The sequence below is a fragment of the Pholcus phalangioides genome, unplaced genomic scaffold, assembly GCF_987345545.1.
Source record: "Pholcus phalangioides strain wild (caught in Gottingen) unplaced genomic scaffold, Ppha-v1.0 ptg000015l_1, whole genome shotgun sequence".
Taxonomy (NCBI): domain Eukaryota; kingdom Metazoa; phylum Arthropoda; class Arachnida; order Araneae; family Pholcidae; genus Pholcus; species Pholcus phalangioides.
In genome coordinates, this window is record NW_028301608.1 from 63,053,322 (window position 1) to 63,081,233 (window position 27,912).

At 37.2% G+C, this 27,912-nt stretch overlaps 1 protein-coding gene across 1 annotated transcript; it reads right to left on the reverse strand.

Annotated features, from left to right (window-relative positions):
• Positions 1-16: 16 nt before the first annotated feature.
• Positions 17-27,912, reverse strand: LOC149076460 (long-chain fatty acid transport protein 4-like). Its single transcript, XM_089244028.1, has 12 exons — positions 27,607-27,912; positions 25,227-25,377; positions 23,284-23,521; positions 22,218-22,397; positions 21,964-22,033; positions 15,684-15,885; positions 12,870-13,062; positions 12,619-12,762; positions 11,129-11,266; positions 7,702-7,866; positions 4,407-4,550; positions 17-1,938 (listed from the first exon to the last, which is right to left on the reverse strand). Exons 1-12 carry the CDS (start codon positions 27,738-27,740, stop codon positions 1,781-1,783), a joined length of 1,917 nt encoding a protein of 638 aa, XP_089100154.1. The 5' UTR covers positions 27,741-27,912; the 3' UTR covers positions 17-1,780.

Consider the following 27,912-nt stretch of genomic DNA (forward strand, 5'->3'; position numbering starts at 1 on the left):
TATGCAAGGCGCAATATAAAATTTACAATAATCGTTCACGCTTTAATACTGTAATTAATCAGAAGGAATACTTTTTCTATCATACAGATGCAGTGGCATCCTTGTTGTGCCACTGTGCAGCAACAGAATGTTCATTCACTGACTCGATCAAAAAATTGTAGTAAATAAACACGTTTTTTTGTAATTTGGGGCTAAAAATTAAATGACAGCTTAGTTGTATTTTTCATGATATAAAAAGTTTTCAGCGATTTCATAGAAATATAACGTAAATACATGTGATACATACATTTTAAGGGGGCGGGATTCTACACACTAAAGCAATTTTCTTCTGCATGATAATGAATGCAAGTGGTGCATTTTGATACAAAAATCATGAAACAAAAGTAATTATTTTTAGTAGGAAATAAAAAAACCCGATATAAACAATGATCCATATGTACAACAGATACTCAAAGGTACGGCAAAAATAGTAATACAAAAGAACTTGGTTAATTCGAATTTTGGATAATTCGAACTTGAGTTTTCCAATCTAATATTCAAATTTCTTGTTTAATTCAAACTTTTTTCGAATTTTTTTGGATAATTCGAGAAGTTGGAGGGAAAAAAAAAATCATGATTTTGTCTCAAATTTCTACAAGAGGCCAGACTTTGCTTTTTTTGATCAAGTTGTTAAGCAACAAATTCTTAAAGACTAAGAGTTTGAAAATTCTGTTTTCCCCTACTTTTTTTTTGTTTATAATTTAATGCCCGTTTTAACATTGCTTCAACTGGAATGCCATCAGGAATGTGTACCACTTGATACCGATTATGTTATTCAACCTGTCGATCAAGGCGTAACATTCAAAGTCTGAATCTTTTTGTCGTTATTAAGAGCATGGGAAGTATCGGAAAGTTCAGATCGTAAGGGTGTGAACATAGTGCATCCATATTTCTGATTTTGGAAACCCGCATCATCTCGGATTGTTAAAACCCCGAATTTCAACTTTTTTTAGCTCGAGTTTTTAACCAATCGGAGGTGACGCGGGTTTCCAGAATCGGAAATACGGACGCACTATGTTCACACCCTAATACACAAACGAAAATATAAGTATTTCCTTGATAGCGTAACTTTTTCTCTCTATCATAAGCAAAACTTGGGATGCAGTTTCATAACGGATGATTATGAACTGTTTCCGTAAATCAGGCTTTGAACATGGTCAAGAAATTCTGCAGTGATGCCGATTCCAGAACACTGGAATAATGTAGCAGCTGAGATCAATTATATAACTGTAATTATAAATTATTAAAATTTAGGAAACAGTTTCGTAACTGATGATAAAAATTTAATTATTGATAGTTATTGCCGTATGTGAATGTTAATCACTACGTTGCAATTTGTAGTCATTTTACAGATCCAGGAGCGATTAATTGGATAATTTGAATTTTTTTTTCAGTGACTTTGGACTTCGAATTAACCGAGTTCGACTGTACATGTTTGACAATTTACTCTGCTATATCTTCCAATATTCAGTCGCAGCTGCTAATGTTAGATGTGTTCTCCACCTACGATGCCGAACATCCATTAGCATTGGCAGTCAACATCTTCGAGCACTTATTGGAAATTAGAATTGTTAAGAAATGGAGTGAATAAAGGTTTTGATCCAATTCTTGAGCAATTCTTGTGTTTGCACCTATAAAAGCGTCACTCGTGCCCGTACTTTGCCAGTACGGAAAATGCTTGTTCCAGTGTCCTCAGCCCCCTTTAAAGTTTGTCCCATTAGTTCCGAATCACCCCCTTAGATCAAAATCTTAGTTTTCCTTCCATTATTGCGTTGAACAGATTTTCTTCGATTGGTAGATATTCTTTTTTCAAAGGATCGAGAAAGAAAATCGGATCTGGAATCTTTCTGATGTCGAATCCTTCTTTCTGAAGATCTACTTTTTTCACCTTGAACGTGCCTGCGAATAAAGATGAACAGAAAATGAATATTTTGTTATACATAAAACTGATATTTCTTACAAAATCCCCGCTTCCCCAAAAAGAAGTCGTAATTGAACAAGCCTTCATATGACTTATTCATCTCTGACTTATTGAATTTTCCCCCCTCTCCAAATGAAAGGAATTCACCAGCCATAAATGCTTAACTGAGAAATCTTTCATATGTTATTTTCAAAGATCTCGAAACTGGCCAGTTCACGAAGTGGTCACGAATTCGGACAATTTCGGAAATTGGCCGTGTCAATTTCCGAAATTTGAGCTTTAGTCAGCCAGTTCTCGAAGTGGCTGGAAATCTCTGGCCAAAGTCCAGAAGGAAAATCGCCATTTAGCGTATTTTTTGGGGACAATTATGCCCAAGTTAGCTATGGCAATCCAGCATGTCGCAGTCACGATGCGGTAATAACTTTTTTTCTCAAAATTCGACAGAAAAACCATGTGTATATACCTTTTACAAATAGTTTTTCTCTCAAATTTCTCTTTTTGCCCCTCTCGTCATACGGAGCTGATCCAATATAGCTACTATATATAGCCATGTATCACACATTAGAGATGATGAAAAAAAATGGATTTGGGGCCTACCGGACCGTCTTACATCAGCACATCGAACATTGGTCGGGGATCTCCAGCCACTTTGTGAATCGGCAGACCAAAGCCCGAATCATTTTTGCAAATCTGAGTTTGGCCAAAATTCTCGGCCAGTTCACCAAGTGTCTGGCCATTTCGCGAATTGATAGCACTTCGGGCTTTGGCAGTAACACATATACTAAATTGCTGCTGTTGAAATATTCGAATAAATTTCAAAATGGTTTGAGTCCACCCTGTCTCTTCTGCTATTTGGATAAATTGAATATGTGATCACCCACGAATTTTAAGTTCCAGTGATGGAGAGAGGAGACTTCCACTCTCTTGATGAGGACGAGTTATCAAGTCGGAGGCTATTTGCAAGTATCGTGTATAAAGTAGAAAGAGGGAGGATTTTTCTCAGCCCATAATACATCAAGGAAAGAGACTAATCTGGCTATTATGCCGAAATGAACTCGGAAAGAGATAGTATTTGTTATTTTCGGCGGAAATCGAGCCCAAGTCCTCTTGCAATCCGAGATCTTGGCGACTGCAGTCTCTACTTCGGCCTGTCACGCTACTTACTGTTCACCTCGGCGCATATCCAGAGAAGTGTCTCTCCTTGATATATTGTGAATAAAATTTCATTCTTTAGCAAATGTAATGTGAATTCGAAAAAAAGAGATTTTTTCTCCCTTGAAAGGGGCGTAAATAAGAGATCAGTTTCTGGCAGTTGTTGCCGGAGTTTTACAATTTCTCTGATTCACAACATAACTGCCAAATTGTAAATCTTGAAACCTTCTAGAAATTGCCATCTATTTTCAAGAAGAAAATTTTTTCTCCGATTGTGAGCTGATAAATGAAAGAGGCTGACTAAAGAAGACGGAAAAAACTACCGTTTTCTGTTATTGATGCTGCTAACAAATAATGCTATACTTATCCCCCCCCTCTCTCTCTCGGAGGGAAAAGAAAAAAATCTTCTCTCTCCCCCTTCTGTTATCAGATTTCGAACAATATTTAACTCCGCCCAATGGCAGTTGATTGACAGGACGGCGGGACATGTTATCAGGAAAAGAATACTTACAACGGTATGTGAGCTCGGGGTTGCCATGTTGAGAGAGTTTTAAGAGCCCTATACACTCGGGATTGCCGCTGTAAGGGTTAAGAAATTAATTAACCCTTAAATTAGTGTTTCTCAAAGTCAAAGTGTGAGTCGGCAACCATTATCAAGGGCGTCAAAGTGAGCTGGAATTATTGATTTGAGTGCCTATTTATGCTTTGAAGTGATTATTTTATGCTGGAGAAAATACCAAACTATTCCGGGAGTCACAGATGAACCATGAATTGCGCTAGGGAGCCGTGGGTTACAAAAATTTGAGAACGAAATTGCCTTAAATGTATGATTTTTTTGAGCTAATAACTTTTTTTTTCATAGTTACTGACATGTATAGAGCCAGAGAAAAATCATTAAAAAAATCTATTTCAAATTGCACTGCTTTTATGGGCGTTATTGAAGACGTGCAAAGCGTCAAAAATCGCACATAAAATAATTGTCACCTCACCTTATGTATGTACAAACGCGGTTCTGAATTTTTAATTTCTAGTTTTCGCAACTTAAAAGAAAAGAAAACAGGTGAGTTTGCCTGCACGTGGTTTTCGGATTGAATGGAATCAAGGGATATTTTTTCTTGATTTATAACACCATAGAAAAAAAAAGATTATCTCAGCAATATATAATCCTGTGACGCTTGCGAAATGCACTGAATTCAAGAATCAGGCATTTAAAAAGAAAAAAATTAAAATCACGCAAAAATCGGGGTAGCATAAGTCGGGATATGATTGTAATGCAGTAATAGTTTTTACTTGCCTGTTATTTCAAGGTCCGCACGAAGCCGAAGAAATATCGGAATGGCATAATTAGGTAATACTTCGGTCAGTCTCTTATGGAAAGCTCTCATGTCCGGTATAACTTCAGCTTGAATTGTAGCCATTCCTGCTCGACCTTCCGTTCCTGAAATGTATGAAAATGAGAGAAAAAAAGGATTTTATTTGATTTTTTATCTCTGAAGGTCATCAAGATCTCATTCATTTGAATTTTTTTCCTCGCCGTGCTTATTCTTGGACCTAGCATACATGCTGAACAGAGATGACGGTTTTTTCCCCTCCAAAATAAATAAATAAACCAAGGAAACTGATATTTTTTGGATATTAAGCCGAAAGAAAAGTCATCTGGTCTCCGCCGGTACTCGAACCCAGGCCATCTTGCATGTTTGCGGGGTTTGCAAGAAGGTCTGGGTTCGACCCAGTCCCAAGGGACACACCAGGTGATTTTTCTTTCCGAGTTTACCTTGGCGTAATATCCAGAAAAAATATGCTTCCTTTATACATGATAAAGTCAGAGGCGTACTTACGGGGGCGGGGGGGGGGGCGTAGGAAGTTTGCATCATTGACCTTTATAGGGAGCACAAAAGGATTGGGGGGCACAAAAAATTTTCTTCCCCAGAAATTTGAGTTGCCACCCTTCAAAAGCATTTATATTAACAGAAATTGGTTACTATACTATATAAAGGGGTTTTTTTTCGATATTTCAATTTTTTTTATCGAAATATTAAATTTTTTTTATAATATTTGGTCGGCTTGGGGGATAGGGCACGAGCCTCCTGAGCACATTTCTAAGTACGCCTCTGGGGGGGGGGGCTTAAACACTACCTCTTAGACAGTCTATATATTCTAGTGCCCGAGTGGCATGGTGGTAAGATGCTCGTCTATCATCGTGAAGGTTGTTGTCAGGGTCCCGGGTTCGAACCCAAGGGAGGAGGATATCGATAAGATATTTTCCCGAACCAACTCGAGGCGACCACCGATAGACAGCGCCTTCACTTCCAACCCATCTCACTAATTGCAGTAAAACGATATGGCCAGAGTTGGTGTTTGGTGAAGTAGTCTATATACAGTATTCTAGAAGATCGCGACTTCAGTACAGAGTGGCGAATTTCAGAAAAGAGTAAATGATATATGTATGATAAGAGTGATGAGATGTGAGCATTCTAAGTAAATGATTTCTGTTTACGCATGCGCAGAAAATATCTATTTCATTTTTTATAATTCGACCGCCAGATATATTTTGCAACATAGATAAAAATTCTAGTTGAATGTCCGGAAAATTCAGAAAGATGTCGGCGATATTGTTAGCACTAATTTAAGTTACTTGCTGAAAGTATGTAGCTTTATGATAAGAGATTTTCTAAAATTGATATTTCGATCATTTTCTGTCATTTAATTATTTCCTTCCGTTTGCTCATTTTGACATCATACACGTGTGTTTATGCTCAAGCATTTCTCTTGCATGTCATCAAACATGCGTCTTCGCTCATTCGCAAGACGCGTGTTTGCTGCGGGCTCATTACCGAAATAATCAAATGATAAAATAATCGCGATGTGGAAAATCTCCCAATACAATCTCTCTTAAAATTGACTTGTCCTGCGCATGCGTAATTGAAAATAATTTACTTAAAATGCTCATAACTCATCGAATACTGAATTGTCACATTTTAAATTTCTTTACAGTATGCCTCATGTATAGTGTCAAATTTTCTGTAAATTTTGTAAAAATTATTGAAAACTCCGCATGTAATAAGCAGAAAACATGCGATAAAAATTAGAATTCCTATAAGAAACATCTATGTATATCTTCGGGAATACATACCATTCCACGTTCGTTCTATTTTCACGAAAATGCATACAAGTATTTAAAAAGTAAAATATTCTATGAAAAGTGATTGAAAACTTCGCATGTTACAAGCAAAAAAAAAAAAAAACATATGCGTTGAAAGTCGGAATTCCTATAAGACACATCTGTAGAACTTGGTTAACTCGAACTTGGATAATTCGAATTTTTACGAACTTCCGTTGAGTTTTGTACTCATATTAATGTTAAAATTTCTTTTTTAATTCGAATTTTTTTCGAATGAATGTTTTGGACTATTCAAAGTTAGAGGAAAAAAAATTATGGTTTTTGTATGGACAAATTTAGTTTGAAAAAATTCAACAAGAATCCAGAATTTTCTTTTATTGACCAAGTTGTTAAAAAACAAATCTTTAATCTGTCCATTTCAACTTTGTTCAGTTGGAGTGCATCGAGAATGCGTACCACTTGATACCAATTATGTTATTCACCCTATAGATCAAGGTCTAATATTTAAAATCTGAATCTTTTATCGTCATTTAAGTGTATCAGAAAGTAAAAATAGTAATACATAATGAAATTACATTTCCTTTATAACATTAGAATAATAAGCAAAATTTGGAAAACAGTTTTCTACATCAACTGTTTCCGTAAATAAGGCTTTGAACATGGTCTGTTCAAAGATGTCAATTCTGCAATGATGCCGATTCCAGGGCAGAGAAATAATGTAGCAGCTATTAAGGTCAGTTATTATAATTATATTAGAGCCCGGAAGTTCAGGAAAAGTGCCATAAATGCCTTTTTTTTTAAATTTTCGTGCCATAAATGTGTGTGTGTGTGTGTCTATTTTAACATAGTTTTAAGTTTATTAGTGAATTTCAGAGGTCATAATTTGTAAAACTTGCATATTTTGGGCACTGAAAACTTCAAAAGCATTGTTTTTTTTTTAAATTCTTCAACACTCAGTATTGATTATCATCAAAAAGCCCCCTAGCCCCATTCAGACACAAACAAGTGATCTGAGAGATTGGTGTTGCCATGCATTAACTTTGCTTTGGCCAGATGGCGTTAGACGTGAATGATTTTGTTTCAGATGAACGCAGTCCGTGTTGGAAAAGCAGAGGAAAACGAGAATTTTTTGTTTCCCTCACAGGTTTCCCTCGAGTGTATATCTTCGTGAATATACATACTATTTTCACAAAAATGCATTCAAGTATTACGCAAGGTAAGGGAAATATTCAGCGAAAGAGTTACAAATCATTTGTCGCTTTTTATGGTAAAGGGTTGATCGAAAACACTTTTTAGCTAATTTTTTGTCTGTCCCCTAAAAATATTTGTGGCCGAATCTGCACTCAAAAGAATGAGTTTAATATGTTTACACATGCCTGAAATTAAAAAAAATAGTGTGACATCATAAATCATTTGCTTAAAACTGTCAGGTAGTCATAATAAAGTGGCTGCTCAGTGTGCATCTTACCAGGTATTTGAACTCCGTACACAACACACAGAGCAAAATTCATTATTTTGCTAATAATAATTTCAACTTCTGTTGTTGATACGTTTTCTCCGCGCCATCGAAAAGTGTCCCCCATGCGATCTAAGAAGTAAACGTATCCTTCTTCATCCATCACTACTTGATCACCTGCATAAATTTTAAACAAATTAGACGAACTTTTTGTGTATTAATACTATGCGCAATAATAAATGATTAATCAGTGACGAGAAAATAAGAACTGGATCAAGCGGTTTCCCAGCATTTTCTAATTCTAAAAAAAATTCTCATTTTTTTTTAAAATTTTAAATTAACCTTCCAATAAATCCAATACAGTATTATTACTATTACTTTTAAGTGCTGATACCATTTTTTATATGATAGGCTATCTTATAGTATGTATAGCTAAATAATAAACATATTTTTTTAAATTTAAGCTAGTAAAAAAAAATTAAAACATTTTGGGTCAATGTTACCCTTGTATGTGAGTATAACTTTGACCTTCACTTTTTCCTATCTTAAAATTTATTGAATGAAAAAGTAGAGTATTTCTTGAACCAAGGGTGGTAATAAAACTTCAATTTGTGAAAGAAAACTTGTAGTTGAACGTGTATTGATCATAAAAGATAGTAATATTTACTTGTTTTTTTTCTTCAAAATTTCAACCTTTTTTTGGGGAATTAGTAAAAAATTCGATATCTGTTATCCCTTAACAGGCTTTGGAGGCCTAATTATTAGGAACCCATGATCACACATTTTACCAAACATCACACGTGAGTAGCTTGACGCCTTGGGATGACTGGGTTTGCTAGAAAATGCATTTCTAACTGCTTCTAGTGGTGCTTCGAGGTATTTTAAAGTTATCTGCAACTTGCTTTTGGTTTATTTGAACCGATCTAATTGCATCTAAGTAGTTTTGAAGGCGGTCATTGCTGTATCCCGCATAACTTCGACTTCCAGGCTAACGCTTTTATCTTCCCAGTCTAGAAACAAAAACTTGAAATAGGTGTAGGCATTCAACAAGTAAATATGATTTTCAATGCATAATGACGTTTTTAAATACACTCACAAACAAATTATCAAGGGGTTGGAAAAGCACGACCTTCTTTGACCCATCAAAATGTTAGGCCAAGTAGGACGTATTTTTGAAGTTGCCAGAGCTTGATTTTTTTTACATTAATGTTTTTTAAAAAAGAAAGAAAGATTAAACAAAATTTTAATTGGATATACTACAGTAGAAAGCATGAAATTGTGTTTCTAATTAGGCCACTACCTAACAAGGCAAAGCTGGATTACAACCTCCACAGTTGAAAGTTTTGAGAGATGAAAAAACCATGTGCAATCACAGCAGACAAGACGCTACTACTGCTGCCTATTCGGCCATTCGTGAACTACCTGATGCCATCAGTTGCCTTGCTTAGTAGAGTTACTAAGCAAAAACCTAGTTCCGGAGTTTTTTCTACAGTAATCAAAGAGTAAGTTAGTTTATCAATTAACTGTTTTGGGCCAAAAGAGTTCCAGGTCCGAAAGTAGCCCGCGGTTACTTTGTATTAAGTTTTCTAATTCTTTGGTTTCTAATGAGAGGGGAAAAAAACAGATACCCTTAAAAACATATTTTTGGTTGTTTACACATATTGGAACAAATTTGATTTTAAATTGCGGGGGGGGGGAAACTAAAAATATTTGTGACCGAATCTGCACCCGAAAGAATGAGTTTAATATGTTGAAAGTGAACTAAGAAAGAAATCCGGAAATAACACTATTTGTTACTACGCGATTGATTATAAAAATCTGCTACTGACTGAAAATCCAGTTTGTACTGTGAGTTGGCATACGATAGAAACTGTAGAGGCGGTTCTAGGGCTATACGACACATACGCCCGTATGGGACGCCATATAAAGGGAGTTGTCATATTAGTGATAAAGGAAAAAAATAGCTGCAGCAAAATTAAAAAAAAAATTGTTTATTATAAAGTCAAAGTATCAATGTATCGGATGGGGAATGAATAACAGAGGAAATTGCCATTTTTGATACATTCCATCTGTTGGGAATATCGAGGTCGTTTTACAGAAGACTGCTTGTACTTCAGAGTGGCGCTGAATCGACACGAGTGAGAATTTTGGTCTCGAGCTGGCCTAGGAAGCTGTGACTTGAAAATCACACAGGGTGAACGTTACCTGTTCTATCAAACAAAAAGGGGTGATAGACGAGCCCAAGTGGAACATGAAACACCCTACCAACCCTGTCGTATCACGAACCGTTTTCGAGTTATGGTGAATAATCGATTATGGAAAACAAATACGTCAAGTCAGAAAAAAGCACAGATTTGTGAAGTTTTTGAAAGATCTTTCTTCCTTTCTTTCAAACCGAGCACAACTCAGGTCTATCACCATTTATGGGTGATTTACTACCTAGTGAGTTGTGCTGAAAGTGTAACTGTGTGTGTACCTAACAGTCTGAGTGCGTATGTAGTGTTGTGTGTTTTCAGTGCTGTCATCTATATTTCAGAAGTGAAGTGAGTGATGTGTTATGATTGAATTACATTTGTAATGCTTGTAGTTCTGTCGCTCTGTGGCGAGACTGTTTTAAAGGCAAGATCAACTCGCATTTGCACCTTGAAGTTGGGAATCACAGAAAACCAACTTCAGCCGACCACCACTGTGGCGATGGTGGGGTAGGTTTTGAAAGACTTACGCATTAATTATTTTGAGGCCGTGTTACCTTATAGGATTTTTTCTGCAAAATCAGAATGTCGCCAAAAATTCTGTAACTGCCAATTCCAAATTTTTGTCAAATATCCACTTCAACAAACGCTGATTTGAGTGATGTATTGGGAACAAAAGGCTAAATCTCTCGTGAACGAGAACACCGATATGATTTATTGTAGGCTCTTTAGAAAGCTGGTAAAATGGAAAGGTTTTTGGTAAATTTGACCGGTCTAGCCATAAGGGTTGTTGCGGAATTGGTGATCAAAAATTTTGACACAATTCAATTTTTAACTTTGCCAATCTTTCAGAGCTTGCAGCTCGCTATTGAATCCAGATATTACGATGAAAATGATGTCACCTTATTGGACTTTTTCTGTTTTTTTCTAAATTTGTGCTTAGTTTGCATGTAGGTCTTTCAGAAACTTCATGAATTAGGGTTGTTTTTAAACTTGCATTTTTTTCCATAATCGATTTTCCACCATTACTCGAAAACGGTTCGTGATAAGACAGCATGATAGGGTGTTTCATGTTCAACTTGGGCTCGTCTATCACCCCTGTTCGTTTGATAAAACAAACGTCACGTTCACTCTGTATATTTGCTGTCTCCGAAGAGAAATGAGAATACTCAATAACTGAATGGCAATGTGAAAAATCGTTCCCAATATGTGTAAACGTCCCTACTTTTGATTTTATGTATTCGTACCTGAGATATAAACCCTATCACCTCGTCTGAAACAGTCCCTGGCAATTTTCTTTTCCGTTTCCTCTTTAGAGGCATAACCATCAAATTTAAGCATCGGGTGATCTCCTTTATCTTTTCCAACAATAATTCCCGGCTCTCCTGAAAAATTCAATCAGTACAGAAATTAATAAAATCCAAGTAAACATGAAATATTAGTTTCCCTGTTCATTTTATTATGTTCCTTTACTTTCATTTTTAACGATACTTTTTTTTCTATTTTAATGTGCCTAAAAAAAAACATGTTGAGTTTAAAAGTTTACATTTACAGAAACCTTTTTACTATCTGGCATTCAGTAAAAAAAGGTTTTTTTTTGTTATGTTTTTATTAAAAGTGAAAAGGCCGCCGCCGAATGTAATCACGTCAGGGCGCGGGGTTTCTGATAACAATAACCAGTATATCCAAAGGAGATCCAGACGTGAATATAATTACGATGCATCCACTTCGTCTAATGGGACGTGGGGGTATAACTGGTTACAAAATACTGGTCACATTTCTCACAGAGGAATGTCACTTTTCTTTCCAATTATCTGTGCTTGGTCATTTGATTATTTTTGTCGCAACACGGTCATTTTCTGCACACGAGGGCTAATTAGACTGGGACCTACAATTTATTGCCGATTCCGTACGGCAGTCTCGTTTTTCATACTCAACGAGAGGTTGGTGCACTAACCCCTCAATGTGGAAATCCCAACTTTTTTTTATTTTATTCAAACCATAAGGAGTTTTAATGGAACTGTCTGTCTGATGTGTATTTTACGAATTACGATAATTTTTTTAATGAACGGTATATTTTCATAGATCCCCTGAGAATGTCTTTTGGCAGAGTAACCGTGAATCTCTGGTCTGCTGAAAGAAACTGACCAAGAATTATTGAAGGAATCAGCTTCCTTTTATGATATTATATTTGCCTCCACTATAGATGGGCCATTTCAAAAGTAGCCTTACGCGTATAGGGATTTAGCGGCTACTACATGCGCCCGAATAGGACGTTGTGAACTGACTATAAAAAGGGTTGACAGGGAAAACCATCTGACCGCTTACATAGTCTTGCAGGTTAATGACGATAACTTCTGGGGGAAAAATGAGTCTCTGGTCTCAACTTTAGCTTCAAAATGAGCATTAAAAATCTTTCGACCAAAAAAAAAAGATAACATAAACCGAAAGCCCGTTAACTATAAATAATACGCGTTGAAGTATTGTCTGAGGTTTTTCCATGAAAGCCTCAGAAAATACTTCAATTTTTTCTTATGTTATAATATTGGTCCGTTGGTGAATGTGATTACAATATCTGAATGATAACATTTTCAGAGATTATAATAAGTGGCGTCTACTGCAATAGATTTTTGAGCCTGTAAGAAAACACGATGTCAGATACTGGCAACAACGCAATACACTGAACATAAACCATAAAAAATCGAAGAAATCACGTCCTTATATAAACTCTGATTACCTGGTTTACATAAGGTACATAATCCATCCTCTCTCCGAACTGGTTGCTCTGTTACTTCGTCCACCTTTATTATATGTGAAGAAGCCAATCGAGATATAGTACGAGGGATGAAGCCAATCGCTCCGGCTTTTCCAGTATCATTCACTGTTCCACATTTGTAACGAAAAGAAAATATCAACTTCAAGTTTTATTGAAATTTACAGTTTATGAATATAACTATGATTGGATATGAAAGTTGCACGACCTCTCACCCAATACAGCAGTCCCTTCGGTTGATCCATAAAACTCGATGATTTTAGGGATACGAAATCTCTCTTGAAATTCTTCCCATACCTGATTTCTTAATCCACTACCAGTCATCAAGCGAATGTTGTGTGTTTTCTCGAATGGATTTTCTGGCTGGTGCAAAAGAAATCGGCAGAGTTCACCAATGTACGTGCCAATCTGGGAAAATGATTGAAAATATCGTTAAGACATACGAGTAAAGGTCTGTTCACACACATCGGTGCAGTAGTCGCACCATCTTTGTTCAGACGCCAATGAATCCGACCCGTTATTGTGCGAGTTATTCACACACATCAGTTCAGTGCCGGTCAGATTCCAGTAACCGCCACGCAATTTACCAATAGTTCAACGACTATAGCTAGTGAGTGGGATTATGAGCAAGTCAGTAAGCAAGTGAGCACTAATTTGTTAACTGATTTGCGCAATCGCTCACTCCTATGCTCTCTTGCTCACTCATGCATTCCTATGCTCACTTATCTGCTCAATCGACACTGCTACATTCACTTGATCACTGAACAAGAACTAGCGCTTAGAAACTGCGAACTCTTTATACTTAGCACATTATCAGCCAATCAGAATACGAGGAGATTACGATAGGAGGGGTAGCATGGAAGTGAGAAAAATGATAAAAAAAACACTTTTTTTACTTGAAATTAATGCTACTGTGACGTCATGGAAACATCATCGTATGTGCAAAGTGTACCTTCTGCTGTTACGTTTGGCAACTTACGCCAAACACCAGCATCTATTAACGATTTCGCTTTTATTTTGCCATCATGTCTCGTTGCCCGCACGATAACATTACAATGACATATAATCTAATAATGCTATAATATACAACCATAATAATAATGTTATATAATGATATTGACATGCAATAAATACAGCGGCTTACCGCAACGCAAGTTCTATGTTTCGTTTCCCAATGAATCTATTTTCATTATGAATCAATAAGGAATGGGTGGGCACCCTATGAATCAATAAATGATAGCAGGGCCCAGTTTCGCGAGCCGTTATTATTGTCAACTTGATGCAACTGAATCACATTTGGATTAAATCAGAAAAAAATGAAAGCATTTTTTAGTGATTCAATAAACGATAACTTATTATACGGCGGCAGCCCCCATTCCCGTCTCGCTACGTTCGCGGTTTGAGAACAACCCCCCCCCCCCCCATTTCCGTGCATCTGACAATTCGAGGTGAATTATAATAAATCACATTTATCCTGTGCAACGGTTAAAAGAAATTAAAAATGTAATAAGAAATTTAATTTTTCAAACTAAGATGGTAAAAAGGAAAAAAAAAAATTGGATGGGTTCGAAGGGGACTCACAACTTTCGTTTTGTGTGTCCCGTGAGCTTTCCACTGTACTAATCGTGATTGCCGGCCTATAGTAGAATTTAGTGTATACCCATTATTTAAATGTCGCCAGGAAATATGGTGACGCCAAATGAATCAAAAGTTGCGGTAGCCTTGCGATTCACTGTGACGTTTCTATGACGTCACATTTGCTTGACTCTGATTAGCTGGTAATGTGCAAAAGTATAAAGAACTCACAATGTCTGAGGGCCACTCAACAAGAACATTTTTTTCCCCGCTGAGACGAGTTGTGTAGCGCTTAGAAATTCTGAGATCTCCACATTGCCAGCCAATCAGAGTGAAGCAACTGTGAGGTCATAGAAACGTCACAGCAGATAGCGAGGCTACCGCAACTTTTGATCCATTTGGCGCCACCATATTTCCTGGCGACATTTAATAATGGATATACTAAATTCAACTTCAGCTCGGCAACCACCATTGGTACAGTGGGAAGTTCACGGGACGCTTGCAACGAAGGTTGTGAGTTCCGAGTCCATTCGAACCCGTCCAATTTTTTTCCCCTAATATCTTCGTTTGAAAAAAATTTAATTTTTATTACATTTAATTTTTTTTTCTTTTAACCGTTGCACACAGGATAAATATGATTGATTATATTATAATTCACCACAAATTGTCAGATGCACGGGAATGGGTGGGGGGTTGTTCCCAAACAGCGAACGTGGCGATACAGGGGAATGGAGGCCACCTCCGTATAATAAGTTATCGTTTATTGAATCACTAAAAAATGTTTTCATTTTTTTCTGATTTAATCCAAATGTGGTTCAGTTGCATCAAGTTGACAATAATAACGGCTCGCGAAGCGAGCGCCCAGCGAAGCTGGGCCCTGCTATCATTTATTGATTCATACCATGCCTTATGAATCAGTGGGGAGGGGCCCCAATCATGGGGAGTGCCGACCCATTCCTTTGTTATTGGTTCATAATGGTAATAGATTCATTAGAAATCCAAACATAGAACTTGTGTTTCGGCAAGCCACTGTGTTTATTGCATGTGAATATAATTATTATTATTATATAATATATATCATTATTATTATGATCGTTATACATTATTATAGTATTGTTAAATTATATCATTGTAATATTATCGTGTGAGCAAATAAGACGTAATGACAAAATAATAGCGAAATCGTTGATAGACGCTGGTGTTTGGCGATAAGTTGCCAAACGTAACAGCAGGAGGTACACTTTACAACGTCACAGTAGCCTGAGTCTGATTATTTGATAATGTGGTAAGAATAAAAACTTGGAATTTCTAAGCGTTAGTGACGAGGTGGGAGTGTCGTGACTGCAACGAGCCGAGACGGATGTGCGTGAATAAAGTTTAATGAAGGGAAACAACATGCATTATATAAAAAAAAAACTATAAACTAGTTCTTGAACAACATTCACATTACTTACTGTCACTTTATATTTCACCGCATCTTCCCAATATTTTGATGCAGAAAACTTCTTTTTTATCACTGTAGTATTTCCACAACACAAACTTGCGGCGATGAACAGTACTCCTCCAGATGAGTGGTACATAGGAAGAACGTTGTAACAGATCTGGTCTCTCCCTTCTACCATAAATATCTTCATAAACATACATACCATCAAATATCTTCACCGAGGAAAAATTAAAAAATGTGAGAATTTTGATTCACACACAGAAAGAAAAACATATGCAGTGGTGGAAGAAATGTTAGGGCCAAGTGTGAAAAATGGCGATTAAAAAATAATAGTAATCCGAAATAATCAAATGACAGAAAATAATCGAAATATCGCTATTTATCTCTTACCGTTCAGGTACCGAGAGCCAATGTGAATAGGCTACTAGCAAGACGCGTGAATTTAGCGAATTTTAACTAGAGTGAGTTAACTAGTGGTTTACTCTTTGTATATTAGAGTTTGAATTCCATTTTGTCTATTCACCGGTAGGGAACTCACCTCCACCTCCTCGTGGTTCGGTGCCGGGTGTCCTTTGGACCAGCCAATGGAGGTGAGTGGCTGCAGTCAGAATTACCATTCGTCTGACGAAACTAAGTTTCAAGAATGGCTTCGAGTGAAAGCAGCTCTGCCCAGCTGCGAAGAGGAAGCGTAGGCCCAAACGCTATTAAACGAGCGGAAGGATGATCTCTATGCTAAGCTGAAAGAAGTCTTAGTAGAGCTGAAAGAGGTGGCGAAAATCTCAGTGACACAAGCTGATGAGATTGAGACGTTGCGGCGAGACAAAAGTTATCTGACCAAGCAGATACAAGAAAATAGGACTAGAAAGAGCTCTTCAGCAGCGATGCTAAATGAAAGTCAGAAGCGACTTCAGCATCAGCTGGAGGAGCTAAAGAAATAGCTCGAGGACAAGTGTCAAGAAGTTAAGGACTGCGACATTAGAATCGCAACCCTCATGGAGAAGAAGGCAGAGAGCGAGAAAGGGAATGAGGCTATGCTGGCTCTTATCCAAAAAAGGGATAGAACCTGCGAAGAAATCCTTCTTGAACTGGAATGTAAAACGAATGAGGCTGAATCCTATCGCCAGGAGTTGGAGATGAGACGAAAAAATACAGAAGTCTTAGAGAGGTCGCTCAATCAATCGTTCCACGAGGAAATGGTCGAATTGATAGCCTAAGGGGCAAGTCTGGATCACATTGACTTGGTGAAAACTAAGTATAATCATGAGTTGATCTTGCGACTTGTTGAGGAACTGAAAAGATCAGATGATAGGAGTAAAAATGCAATACACGGTGAAGAAATTCGGGTTGCAGAAGAGGTAATCTATGACTGCATGTTGGCCGCATGTGAAAGACTGCGACGGCAAGACACAAATGAAGTGCAAGTAGTACAAGAATCACAAAGAGACGGTATCAGAGAAGAGGGCAAGTAAAAACCTAAGCCTAAGACCAGGAGAATTCTGAATTTTGAATTTGGAAACGGGCAATTTAGCAGAAGAGCTAAAGAAAGTTTATGACCCTGCTAATGCTGGCGTAAAAGTACTCGATTTCTGGGAGACCAAAAAAGGAGGAGTACTGGTAGAAATGGAACAAGCTGAAGATATCAAGAAGATCAAAGAAGACTTTGAACTAGACCCAGAACTTGGACTGAGATTTAGAGTAGGAGAAACAAGGAAAAGTGACCCAAGATTCATCGTACACGACGTGGCGATGGATGTACGCGAGACAGGGTTATGTGAACTCATTAAGAACATCACAGAAGTGGAATCAAACAGGATTAAAGTAGTGACAAAGTTCACTTCACGTGCCAGAAGAGGACAAAGAGGAACATACAAGACTCTAATTTCAAGAGGAGCGGTGAACATCGGTTGGTAACAATGTAACATTAAAGACTACGTCCGACCGACCACTCCAGTGCTTTCGGTGCTGGAGATACGGACATCAGGCTAAGCGGTGTAACAAGGAGTTGTGCAGAGCTTGCGGAGCTGAGGACCACAAGTAAAGAGAGTGTAAAGCTGCAGTTGAATGCAGCAATTGTCATGCGCACAACGTGGCTAAGAGCACGAAGATTCCCACAGGACATAGGAGTAATTCCTGAGACTGCAGTGTCTATGGAAAAGAATTGAGAAGACTGAAGGCAAGCATCAATTACGATGAATAAAAGACAGATGTCGGGCAGGATGGACTGACAAAATTGTATATAATGTATATATATATATGTTTGTTTAATAATATATTAACCCAGTATTTTGTGTGTGTTACTAATATAATAAGGTATTGTAACACTGAGAACCTTTCATAATAAGTTTAGTTTAGATAGGAGAGGGGGCGATTCTCGAGCGATCAAGTTGGGAGATTGTTTGGGGTTAGCCATTAGTTATAGGATTAGTACAGTTTTGGGATTAAGAACATTAACAAATAAAATAACACTGGAGCAAGTCGTCCCAGCCCAATTCCTCTTGTGTTGGGATGGATTATGTTTGCGACGTCCGATTATGCTGTATATCCTTCGGGATGGGACGGGGCAACTACAGAGCTTACCGTTTAAGTAAGAGATAAACAGCGGGCACGTGACACTCGTTTGGACTCGTGACACTCCACCACGAGCGTGCAGTTTCAAGTTTCCAAATTTTCTTAATTTTGCGCAAAGTAAGCTAAACACGTAAGCTAATTTTGCTCAGGCAAACATTTTTGTTGGGTAAAATGTTAAAAGTTGGAAACTCACTTTGAGCTATACACAAGTAGGGAGCGTGCCCCAATCTCTCCGTGGTTCGGACCTGAGTGGTTTGCTAATTAGGATTTATGACCTGGAGAAAGCCAAGATAAAAGTGAAGGACCACTGGCAGACCAAGCGAGGTGCGGTGATCATCGAGAAAGCAGACCGAGGGGGGGCAGGAAAGTAGCTTTCATTCACTTTATAGATGGCAGCACTAGAAATCATACACAACACTAGATACGCACTCAGACTGTTAGGTTCACATACTCACACTTCCGGCACAACTCACTAGGTAGTAAATTGTCCATGGCGATAGACCTGAGTTGTGCTCGACTTGAAAAAAAAAAGCTTAAGTGAAGAGGAGCTCCTGGGAACCGTGACAAAGACGACCTTGGAGAGCTCTCCTGTTTGCAGTAGATCCCGTGATTCGCCAAAGGTGCTAGTAGCACCAACTGAGTCTTACGAGTCGACCCGCACTCCTTTGGAGTGTTCGTGTAGAGAGGCACAGTTTATGTAGGTTGGTATCAATGTGTGGTGAAGGAGTTCCTCAAGCCTTTACTGTGCTTCAAGTGATTGCAGTTCGGTCACCTTGCGCGGCAGTGCAGACGACCAGAGGTGTGTAAAAACTGCGGTGAGGTGGAACATAAGGCTGTAAATTGTCAGCGCGATGCGAAATGCGTGAACTGTGATCGAGCTGATAGCGAAAGAAGTGTGGCCCTACCAACGGGCCATCACAGCACGGTCGGAATCTTTTTCCCCTCAAACCGAGCACAACTCAGGTCTATCACCATCTATGGGCAATTCACTACCGAGTGAGTTGTGCCAGAAGTATAAGTGGGTGTGTACCTAACAGGCCGAATGCGTATCTAGTGTTGTGTCTGATTTTTCTCAGTGCTTCCATCTATATTCCACCAGATGCAACGTTGATCACCAGAACCAACCGCATGCCACTGGGGGTCATGCATTACCGTTCAGCTATTTTCAGCAAGTAACTGGAATTTTCGCCCACTGTATCGCCGGTATCTTTCTGAACTTTCACGGAATTTTTATGCAAGTAGCACTTCACGGCATGGATACTGTCGACCGCCCAATAATCACACACGCGATTGCTTGTGAAAAACTGATACAGAAAAGTACTTTTGATTTTAGGATCGCACGAATATTAAGGGAGTTATAACATTGTGAAATTTTGTGACGTGTCAGTATTCTAATGGTCAGTTACGAGCTAAACACTCAACGAAAAAAGAGTTTTTCCATAATGCGGGTTGCCGAAAATTGTAAATGAACTGAAAAATTTAACCCCGTTAGAAGCCTAATGCAGTTAATTTCTTTCACGAAAGGCGCTTTTTCCTCTTCGTGAGTGATGTTAACCTTGTTATTACGTTTACGTGTTACCTTCGCCGCACTATATTAACATATTTATCACCAGACTTATAAAGCGTTAAGCTAACGAGATCTCTTACATAAATTAGTTTTTCCCTTTTTTGAAAAAATGGTGCTAATTTTGTTTTCTTCACCGTTGATGAAATTTTTCGAGGGAAAGACAAGGTGGGGGGGGGGGAAGGGGAGAAAAACTGGTTTGCACACCTTTAGCTTTCTTGATTACGATCAGGGTTGTAGCATTGCTATCAGCTTAAAAACTTCAAGTTATTTGTTTGGTCACGTTCGGTGAAATTGGCAGGATTCGAAAGTTCAGGACACCAATTTTTAGCGCGTCATAACTTCATAAATATTGTTAATCAAAAATCTGAAAACACTTTTCATATTAGTTTTTCACAAGGAATCACGTGTGTAGTTATTGGGTGGTAGATAGTATCCACCCCAAAGTGGTTGAAGAATCTTTATTCAGCTTTGATCCACCCTTTATATCTGTCAACCAAATTGGGAAAAATAAAATTTGTATTTTCTGCCCAAGCGTAATTGAAAATCTTTTACTTGATAAACGCTCACATCTCATTACTGAATTACCACATTTTAATTTTCTTTACGGTATGTCTCATTGTATAGTGTCAAACTTTCTTTAAGCTTCGTAAAAATTGATTGAAAACTCCGCATGTGTTATGAGCGAAAAACATGCGATGAAAATTGGAATTTCTCTAACAAACATCTATGCATATTTTGGTGACGCATGCTCTATTTTCACGGAAATTAAAATACACACAATTATTAATTAAGTATTTAAGTACTAACAGTCAGAACCTTGCGATTTTTTTTATCGAAGACGACGAATAAATGGAAAAGATATCTTGAAAACTCATTTGAAAATTCGCAATGCTTTGTTTATGAAAAGGAATTTTTCCCCCTCTTATCATTAAGTTGCAAATGAGAAAAACTATAATGCCTGCCAATCTCCTTTACTCGCGCGTTTTACCTTATTTGCATATCTTTTTGGCTAATATTATTCCCAAGAACTTCTCGAACAATTCAATACGTGGTTGAGTTTTCCGCTAAGCTCGATTCAGCGAAATGACGTGGCAAAAGGGTATCTTTTATAGAAAAAGTAAGATCCTCGTTTAAACCTAGAATACTAACTACGTCTCACAGACGTAGAGGTATAGGCAGTTAACATGCAGTTTTATCAGCTTTTTTATTTAGTGTTCTAGGATTTAAAAAAAAGTGTAGATAATTTTCCGAGAAATTGGGTGGAATATTAATATGTCTAAGACGCTATTTAATAATTTCCTGTAGAACAACGAATTTTATTTTGAGTATAAAAGGAGGGTTAGGCCGATTTTTTAAGTAGAAGAGAATAGCAATTATTCACGATGTGAGCAAAAGAAATCATCAGAAAAGTCGAATGGCATTACCGCTCGACTTTTGCAAAACCTCAAGTTTAAAGAACAACCTCAAAATACATTTTTACTTCTTTTTATGCTTAATTCAGCTCACGCAATTGATATTAATAACTGCATTTGTGTCTTTTGTTTTTTGATGAAATAATACGAAAAGTTTCATTCATATCAGTGGCTTTTTTCCCATGTTGAGGTGAATTTCACTTTTGAGAATTTCGATCATTTTTTTCATGCAAGACTAAAAAAATCAATTTCCTGTTAGTTTCCCCGTAATACTATTATACATTTTGAATGGGTCGAGAGCGCTCCAAGATATTGTCTTGCTTAGAAAGAAATAATCATTATATAAGGTGATGCAAAGTAACCTGCTCCTTTGGGCTACTTTGCACCAATTTTATAAACATACATGAAAATTAAAAAAAAAAAATTGTAGTGGTGTTTTTTATGGCAATAGACCTGTTTTCAAATTGTCTTAATATATGTCAACACCAATTTCAAAAATCCTTTATATACGTGCTATGCCTAGCATGAGCCTTTCAGGATAAAATCTCAAAAACGGCGCACAGAAAGTTTCCTCGTGTTACGGTATTCTATTTAGGAATTGTAATTTACATTATGGCTGATGATTACGGAATTGGTCGAAATGATTCGCGAACCAGCTGGTAATTCTCACTGACCTGTACCGGTCCGCGGACTAGCGGTTGAAGAACACTAGTTTAACAGACACACAAGAAAGATAAAATTACCTGCTATTTCGCATCACCGCAGGTTTAGGTAATCCGGTTGTGCCAGACGTGTATATGTACAAGAGTTTATCTGCAAACCAAATAACAAAAATATGAAAAAAGGGGGGAGTTCAAATATTAACTTGGAAAATAATCGAAAAATGATTAATACATAAAATTGATCGAAGGAGGTACATGATCAATCGTTTCATGGCATATAATTCAACTTTCTCCTTATCATATTACGCATCGCACTAGTGGTGTCTGTCACTTACCAAGAAAACCTGTCTCGAAACTATTTTGAAATGAAAATTTTTTTGATTCATTCGCCATAACGTGTCCCAAAGATTTTACAGCTAATAGATGCTCATTGCCACCGACAACACCGCTCGTCTCTCCGAGGCAATATAATTCACAATTACTTGCCCGCAATAACGGATGGATATCTCCGACAACTACATAATGAACAAAAATTGATAAATGAGAAACGAAATCTGTACAAGAAAATAAATTACTTATTTTGTATAAATACTGAGTTCATAAGACTATAAAGATACGTACAAAGAGAAGAAACGAAAAAAAAAAAAAAATGCACTCTTTAGAAAGCGTTTATATACAGGTCGCATGAACAGCTTAAGTTTTCTTGCCGCAAATCACTGGCGAACCGTTGATCCTACAGGCATATTTCCAATTAGCAAAAGTATCCTAATAACGTGTAGAACTCAGATGCGTTGCGGAGGCTTGTATAGTTATTGAAATTAAAAAAAAAAGTAACTTTCTATACGGATACCCTGTTCTGAAGGTATGCAAGTGATCAAAATTGAGTTTCGAGAAAATCAACTTCAAAAGTTATTGTAACATTAAAAATTCTATGCAATAGTTCAAACTAGTGGCATCTAGACACCAGCCTTAGTACATAGAATCAGGTCTGTCCGTCCGCCCAGTAGTCGGATGTTGTGTAAAGGAACCTCTTTAAGCAATTAACTCAATTTAGCAAATTTTGTCACTTGCATTCTTTTGCTTCTGGCCCCCCTCAATTATGCACTGTTTGTGTTGCATTTTATGTGTTATGTCGAGTTTTTCGTTTCTTCAGTGCCACCTATCAGTGAAATTTGAATTTTTTTTATTCATCGAAAAACTGTAGGCCATGGTAAGTATCTTAGTGTAAACCGTATTTTTTTATGTCAGTTGGTTGATTTGTTATTAATTTTTTAAATGTGTCTAGGGCATGTCGTCCACCCTGTATACATACATGCTTGAAGTGTATATGCGTGACGAGAAAAAGAAAATTGCGGGTTTTTTTATTTTTAGATCAAACACGACAAAACTAAATATTCATACCTTGAGCGAGCTCTTCGTCGAAAATTATGGCGCTCACCGGAACGGCGTTGATGCATTGAGCGAGTGACTCCGAACGCAAGTTGGTGTTGATCAAAGCTGTAACGACTCCTAATCTAGATAGGCCTAAGTATATGCAAGCGTATTCGGGGCGATTGTGCATAAAAAGAGCAACTACGTCGCCTTTCTTGTAACCGGATCTTGCAAAAGCATTAGCGACCTGGTTAGAGTAGTGCTCCACCTATAAAATCCGATTCTAATATGTGAGAACCATAATCAAATCATAATTTGGATAAAATACACACCATAAAATAACTATATTGAAAAATGAGCTGTGCGATAAATGTGTTGCTGTTATTATTATTATTATTTTCTTCTTCATATGCAAGAATGTAAACCTCAGGGGCACTAAATGTCTGCTCGCGAAATGTTAATGGTGCTTTCTGGGGTAAAATAGGTGTCGTTGTTTGTTTGTTGTTGTTTTTTTTCCCCCTCCTCCTTCACAATCGAGTCTGATATCAGGCTCTCCGAGACCGTCCATCCCTTTGGGAAAGAGCGCAAACCATCCCAAGATGGTCTCTCTGGGCGGTCAGCGGTCATGTCTGTCTGTGCGATAAATGAATGAAATTAACGAAATATTATTATAATGAAATGTTATACGCAATAACGGAGGACACTAAGTGGACACGAGCTGCCAAATACATTGTTCAAACTTGAAATTGGGCACACGTTTGCTCTGTCTTATCTTTAGACATTGTTTTATTGATATCAAGTTGTTAATGCTCTAGAACAGTGGTGCAAAAACTTTTTTGAAGCGTGACCCCCCCCCCTCTCCCCCTATTGACCAAAAAAATTTTTTTTTTAATCGGAGATTCCCCTCCCCCTCCCCTACATCCCGGTTTCTCTGAACATTCCGATTTTTTTGTCATTAAAATGTGCTGTCCCGAAAGCACTTTTGGGAACGCTTGTTTCGATTTTAATCAGACGAGATATTGACTTCCAAAGATTGACATATTTTAAAACAAAAATGAATTTCTTATTTGGAAGTTTTTATTTTAGAGAATCCCTAGTTCATTGACGTGCCCCCTCCCCTCCCAGAGGGTCGCGACCTACTGCGTGCGCACCACTGGTCTAGAGTACAGGGTGATTCCATAATTCCCCTTGCTGAATTTCACTGGCGAACCGTTGATCCTAAGATGCTCACTTCCAATTAGAAAAAATATCCAAATAACGTGTGTTGTAACTTAGATACATCATTCATGTTGTAAAGGGGTTCTATAGTTAATTAAAATACAACTTGTAGAATAAAATTACTTTTTATATGGACACCATGTGACCAGCAACACAATTTGAAAGTTGTTGCCCAATCTTTCCATGGACCAAAAAAAAAAAAAATCCACGTTTCTAAATGCAACATTTGTTGAGATATTTGAATTAAAAGATCGGAGAAAAAAGTTGGTAAAGAACAGCATGAACTTACGGGCAAAACTTATTTTTCTAGATTATATATATAATGTTCTTTCCCAACTAATCTCCGATTTTTTGAATTCAAAAATATCGCTGAGAAATGTAGAATTTTTTTGTTGGCTTCAGGAGAGACAGGGCAACAACTTTCTAGTTGGGTTTGTTTTTTTTTGAGGACAGCTTATCCGTTACGTACAAAAAGTTAGTTTTTATATATTAATAACTATACGTTCCCCTTCAACATGAATGACGTATTTGAGCACTACACATTATTTGGATACTTTTATGATTGGAAGGTCGCCAACAGTGCACCAGTAAAATGCGGCAAAGGGGAATTATATATGGAATCACCACGTATAGCCAGATATGTACATATTAATTAAAAATATGCAACAAAAATTATCTTAAAAAAAAGGATTCTGTTGCGACTTGACTTTAATCGTTTCGTCTCAACTCGATGTGTAAATTGCTTTTTTACTCACCTCTTGATAAGTCCATGCTTTGTCATCCATAATAAAGCAAGTTTTATTCGGATGAGTTCGCACCAGAGACTGGAACAATGTCCAAATCGTCATATTACGACGGTAATAATAGTATAGGAACACATAAATTCTTAGTAATTTTCCAAATGCCCTGGAAAAAAAAAACCACCAAATACGATTGACAGAAATACAGTCTCGTGCTATGCACAAAATCTGCGAAAATCACAGAAAAAAAGAAGTTTGGTAATCCTCTCTCTTAGTAAAAATAGAATGTAATTATGTATAATTAATCCGGCCTCCTCTTCACGTACAGGCTATTAGCAATAAATGTAGACGGCCTGTATTTGAAGTAATCTCAAAAACTGGTCTTCTTGTTCATATGTTTGAAATAGGGACGGGGGAAGGAACAAGTGCAATAGAGATTTCCTCTTTCGTAGTTTTTAATAAGGGAAAAAATATCCGTAACGCGGGAAGAACAAATATTTTACGCAGCTCTATACCAAAAAAGCAATAAAAGGGGGAAAATGCTAAAGTCAACGGGGAGGGGAAAACAACTTTCGTTACTAGGGTTGCAATGAAGCTTCTCAGTGAGGAGAAGAGAAGCTAAAGAAAACGGGGAGATCTGAAAATAACTTGCGTTGAGACGAGATATCTCGTTCCTGATCGTTGTGGGGTAAAACAGTCAACAGTTTTTGTACCCCCTTCAGATTCTAAACATTTTTCAGCTATTTTTTCGCGCAGTTTTCGCTGCTGTTGGTTGATCTGCAGCCGCTGCTGACCATGTAAGTATCGTGTTGAAGGTTTGCCCATGTCCTCTGCAGAAAGACATTTCCAATTGTAAGGCCGGATCGCATTCGCATCTCGAAGTTCAGAAACGGCTCAAAAACCAGCTTCAGCCTCCCACTATTGTGCTGCCAATAGGATTCGAACCTGAATATAATTATCAACTGTAAATTTGTTTGATATTAATTAGTATGCGGGGTGCATAGTGTAGTCCCCTTGCCGCAAATTACTGGTGAATGCTTAATCTTGGAGGCCTTCTTTCAATTAGAATCCAAATAACGCGTAGACCTCAGATACGTCATTCATATGGCAAGGGGTTGTATAGCTATGAAACAAAAACTAAATTTTATATATGGTCACATTGTGGTCAAAAACCGAATTACTGAGTTGTTGCCCTGTCTCTCCAGAGACTAACAAAATAATCCGCGTTTCTACTTACAATATTCACTGGAATGGAGGGAAAAACAGCATGTTTTATTGTCTGTTACTTCATTCCTACCTTTTCTCCGATTCTTGAATTCAAAAATATCCCTGCGAATATTGCGCTTAGAAACGTGGAATTCTTTTTGTTGGCCTCAGGGAAGACATGGCAACAACTTTCTAATTGGGTTTTTGAAGGCAGTGTGTCCTTATAAAAAGTTACTGTTAATATCAGAGGTACGAAGGTTTTTTAACAACTGGCTGTTGCGAAGATATATTTTGGAAAGAGAGAAAATTCAACTGATTCTCTCAAAATTCAACTCAATTCTCAAGGTACAACAAGGGGGTCTTGCATCTTGAAGCATGCACTGTTGAATCTTGAAACAGGGTAAACTTACAAAAATAAAAATATATAATATGTAATTTTTTTTTAAATATGGATCTTATATATTGAGATATCAAATAATGACACAAAAACGATTGTTAATATATGGAATGCATAATTATTTTTTACCATACTTGTACAAAAGAAAATTGTTTCTAAATCTTTAGTTGTGTCAGTTCCTTTGATGCTAGGTGATTGCATTAAAGCTACAACATCCGTGACTTAAACATTTGATATTTCTGGCACTGATAAGCAATAAATTATTTTCTCAGTTCTCCTAAGGAAATTCATTTAGTTTAAGTTTTTGTTGAACGCATTTCCTACACCGTAAACTTCATGTTTTTTCCAACAAATTTGACTAGGAAACATCCGAAGATGAATGGAAGAGAAGAAATGAGTATAGTTGGAGTCTTTAGGAAAAGTATAGAACTAAAATCTAAAATATAAATTGTATTTAAAAGAAAAAAAAGAATAAGTACTGCATTAGAGAAATTAGTGTAAGTTAAGTATTCCGAGGTAAACCTATAGGAAATTTCAAGGTTTATATTGTTCCAAGATGCACGATGTTTTTTGTTTCAAGGTACACGATGCTCTATTAATTGTGAAAAATGATAGTAACTTTTTTCATGATGCTTGATATGATTGAGCACTAGGTACGATTTATTAGGAGAATTCATAGATAATAACATCAGCTGGAAAGCAATACTGTGAAAACTATTTCAATTTTTAATATGGTCAAGGTTCAACAGTGTTCACCTACACGTCAGTTATATATTTTACAATTGTACTCACCTCAAATCTCGTTTCAACGTGAGAAAAATAATACGCAACGGAGGCGGATCATACGATAGAGCTCTAATCAGGAAACCAATACCTGCAAGAACTGATGCAATTGCAAGAAAAACACCGACCACGAACCAGATCATTTTTTACAAGTATGTATCATAAATTTTATATTGTTGAATTTCAAACAACGGAATCTGGAAAAACTGAGTGATCGGTGAAAGCTATTGTGATTGGAGGGAAAGAAAAACAAAATCGCACAATTCAGACATGCCAATCTCCGGGATTTAAATGAAATGGGTGCGAAAAACGTAA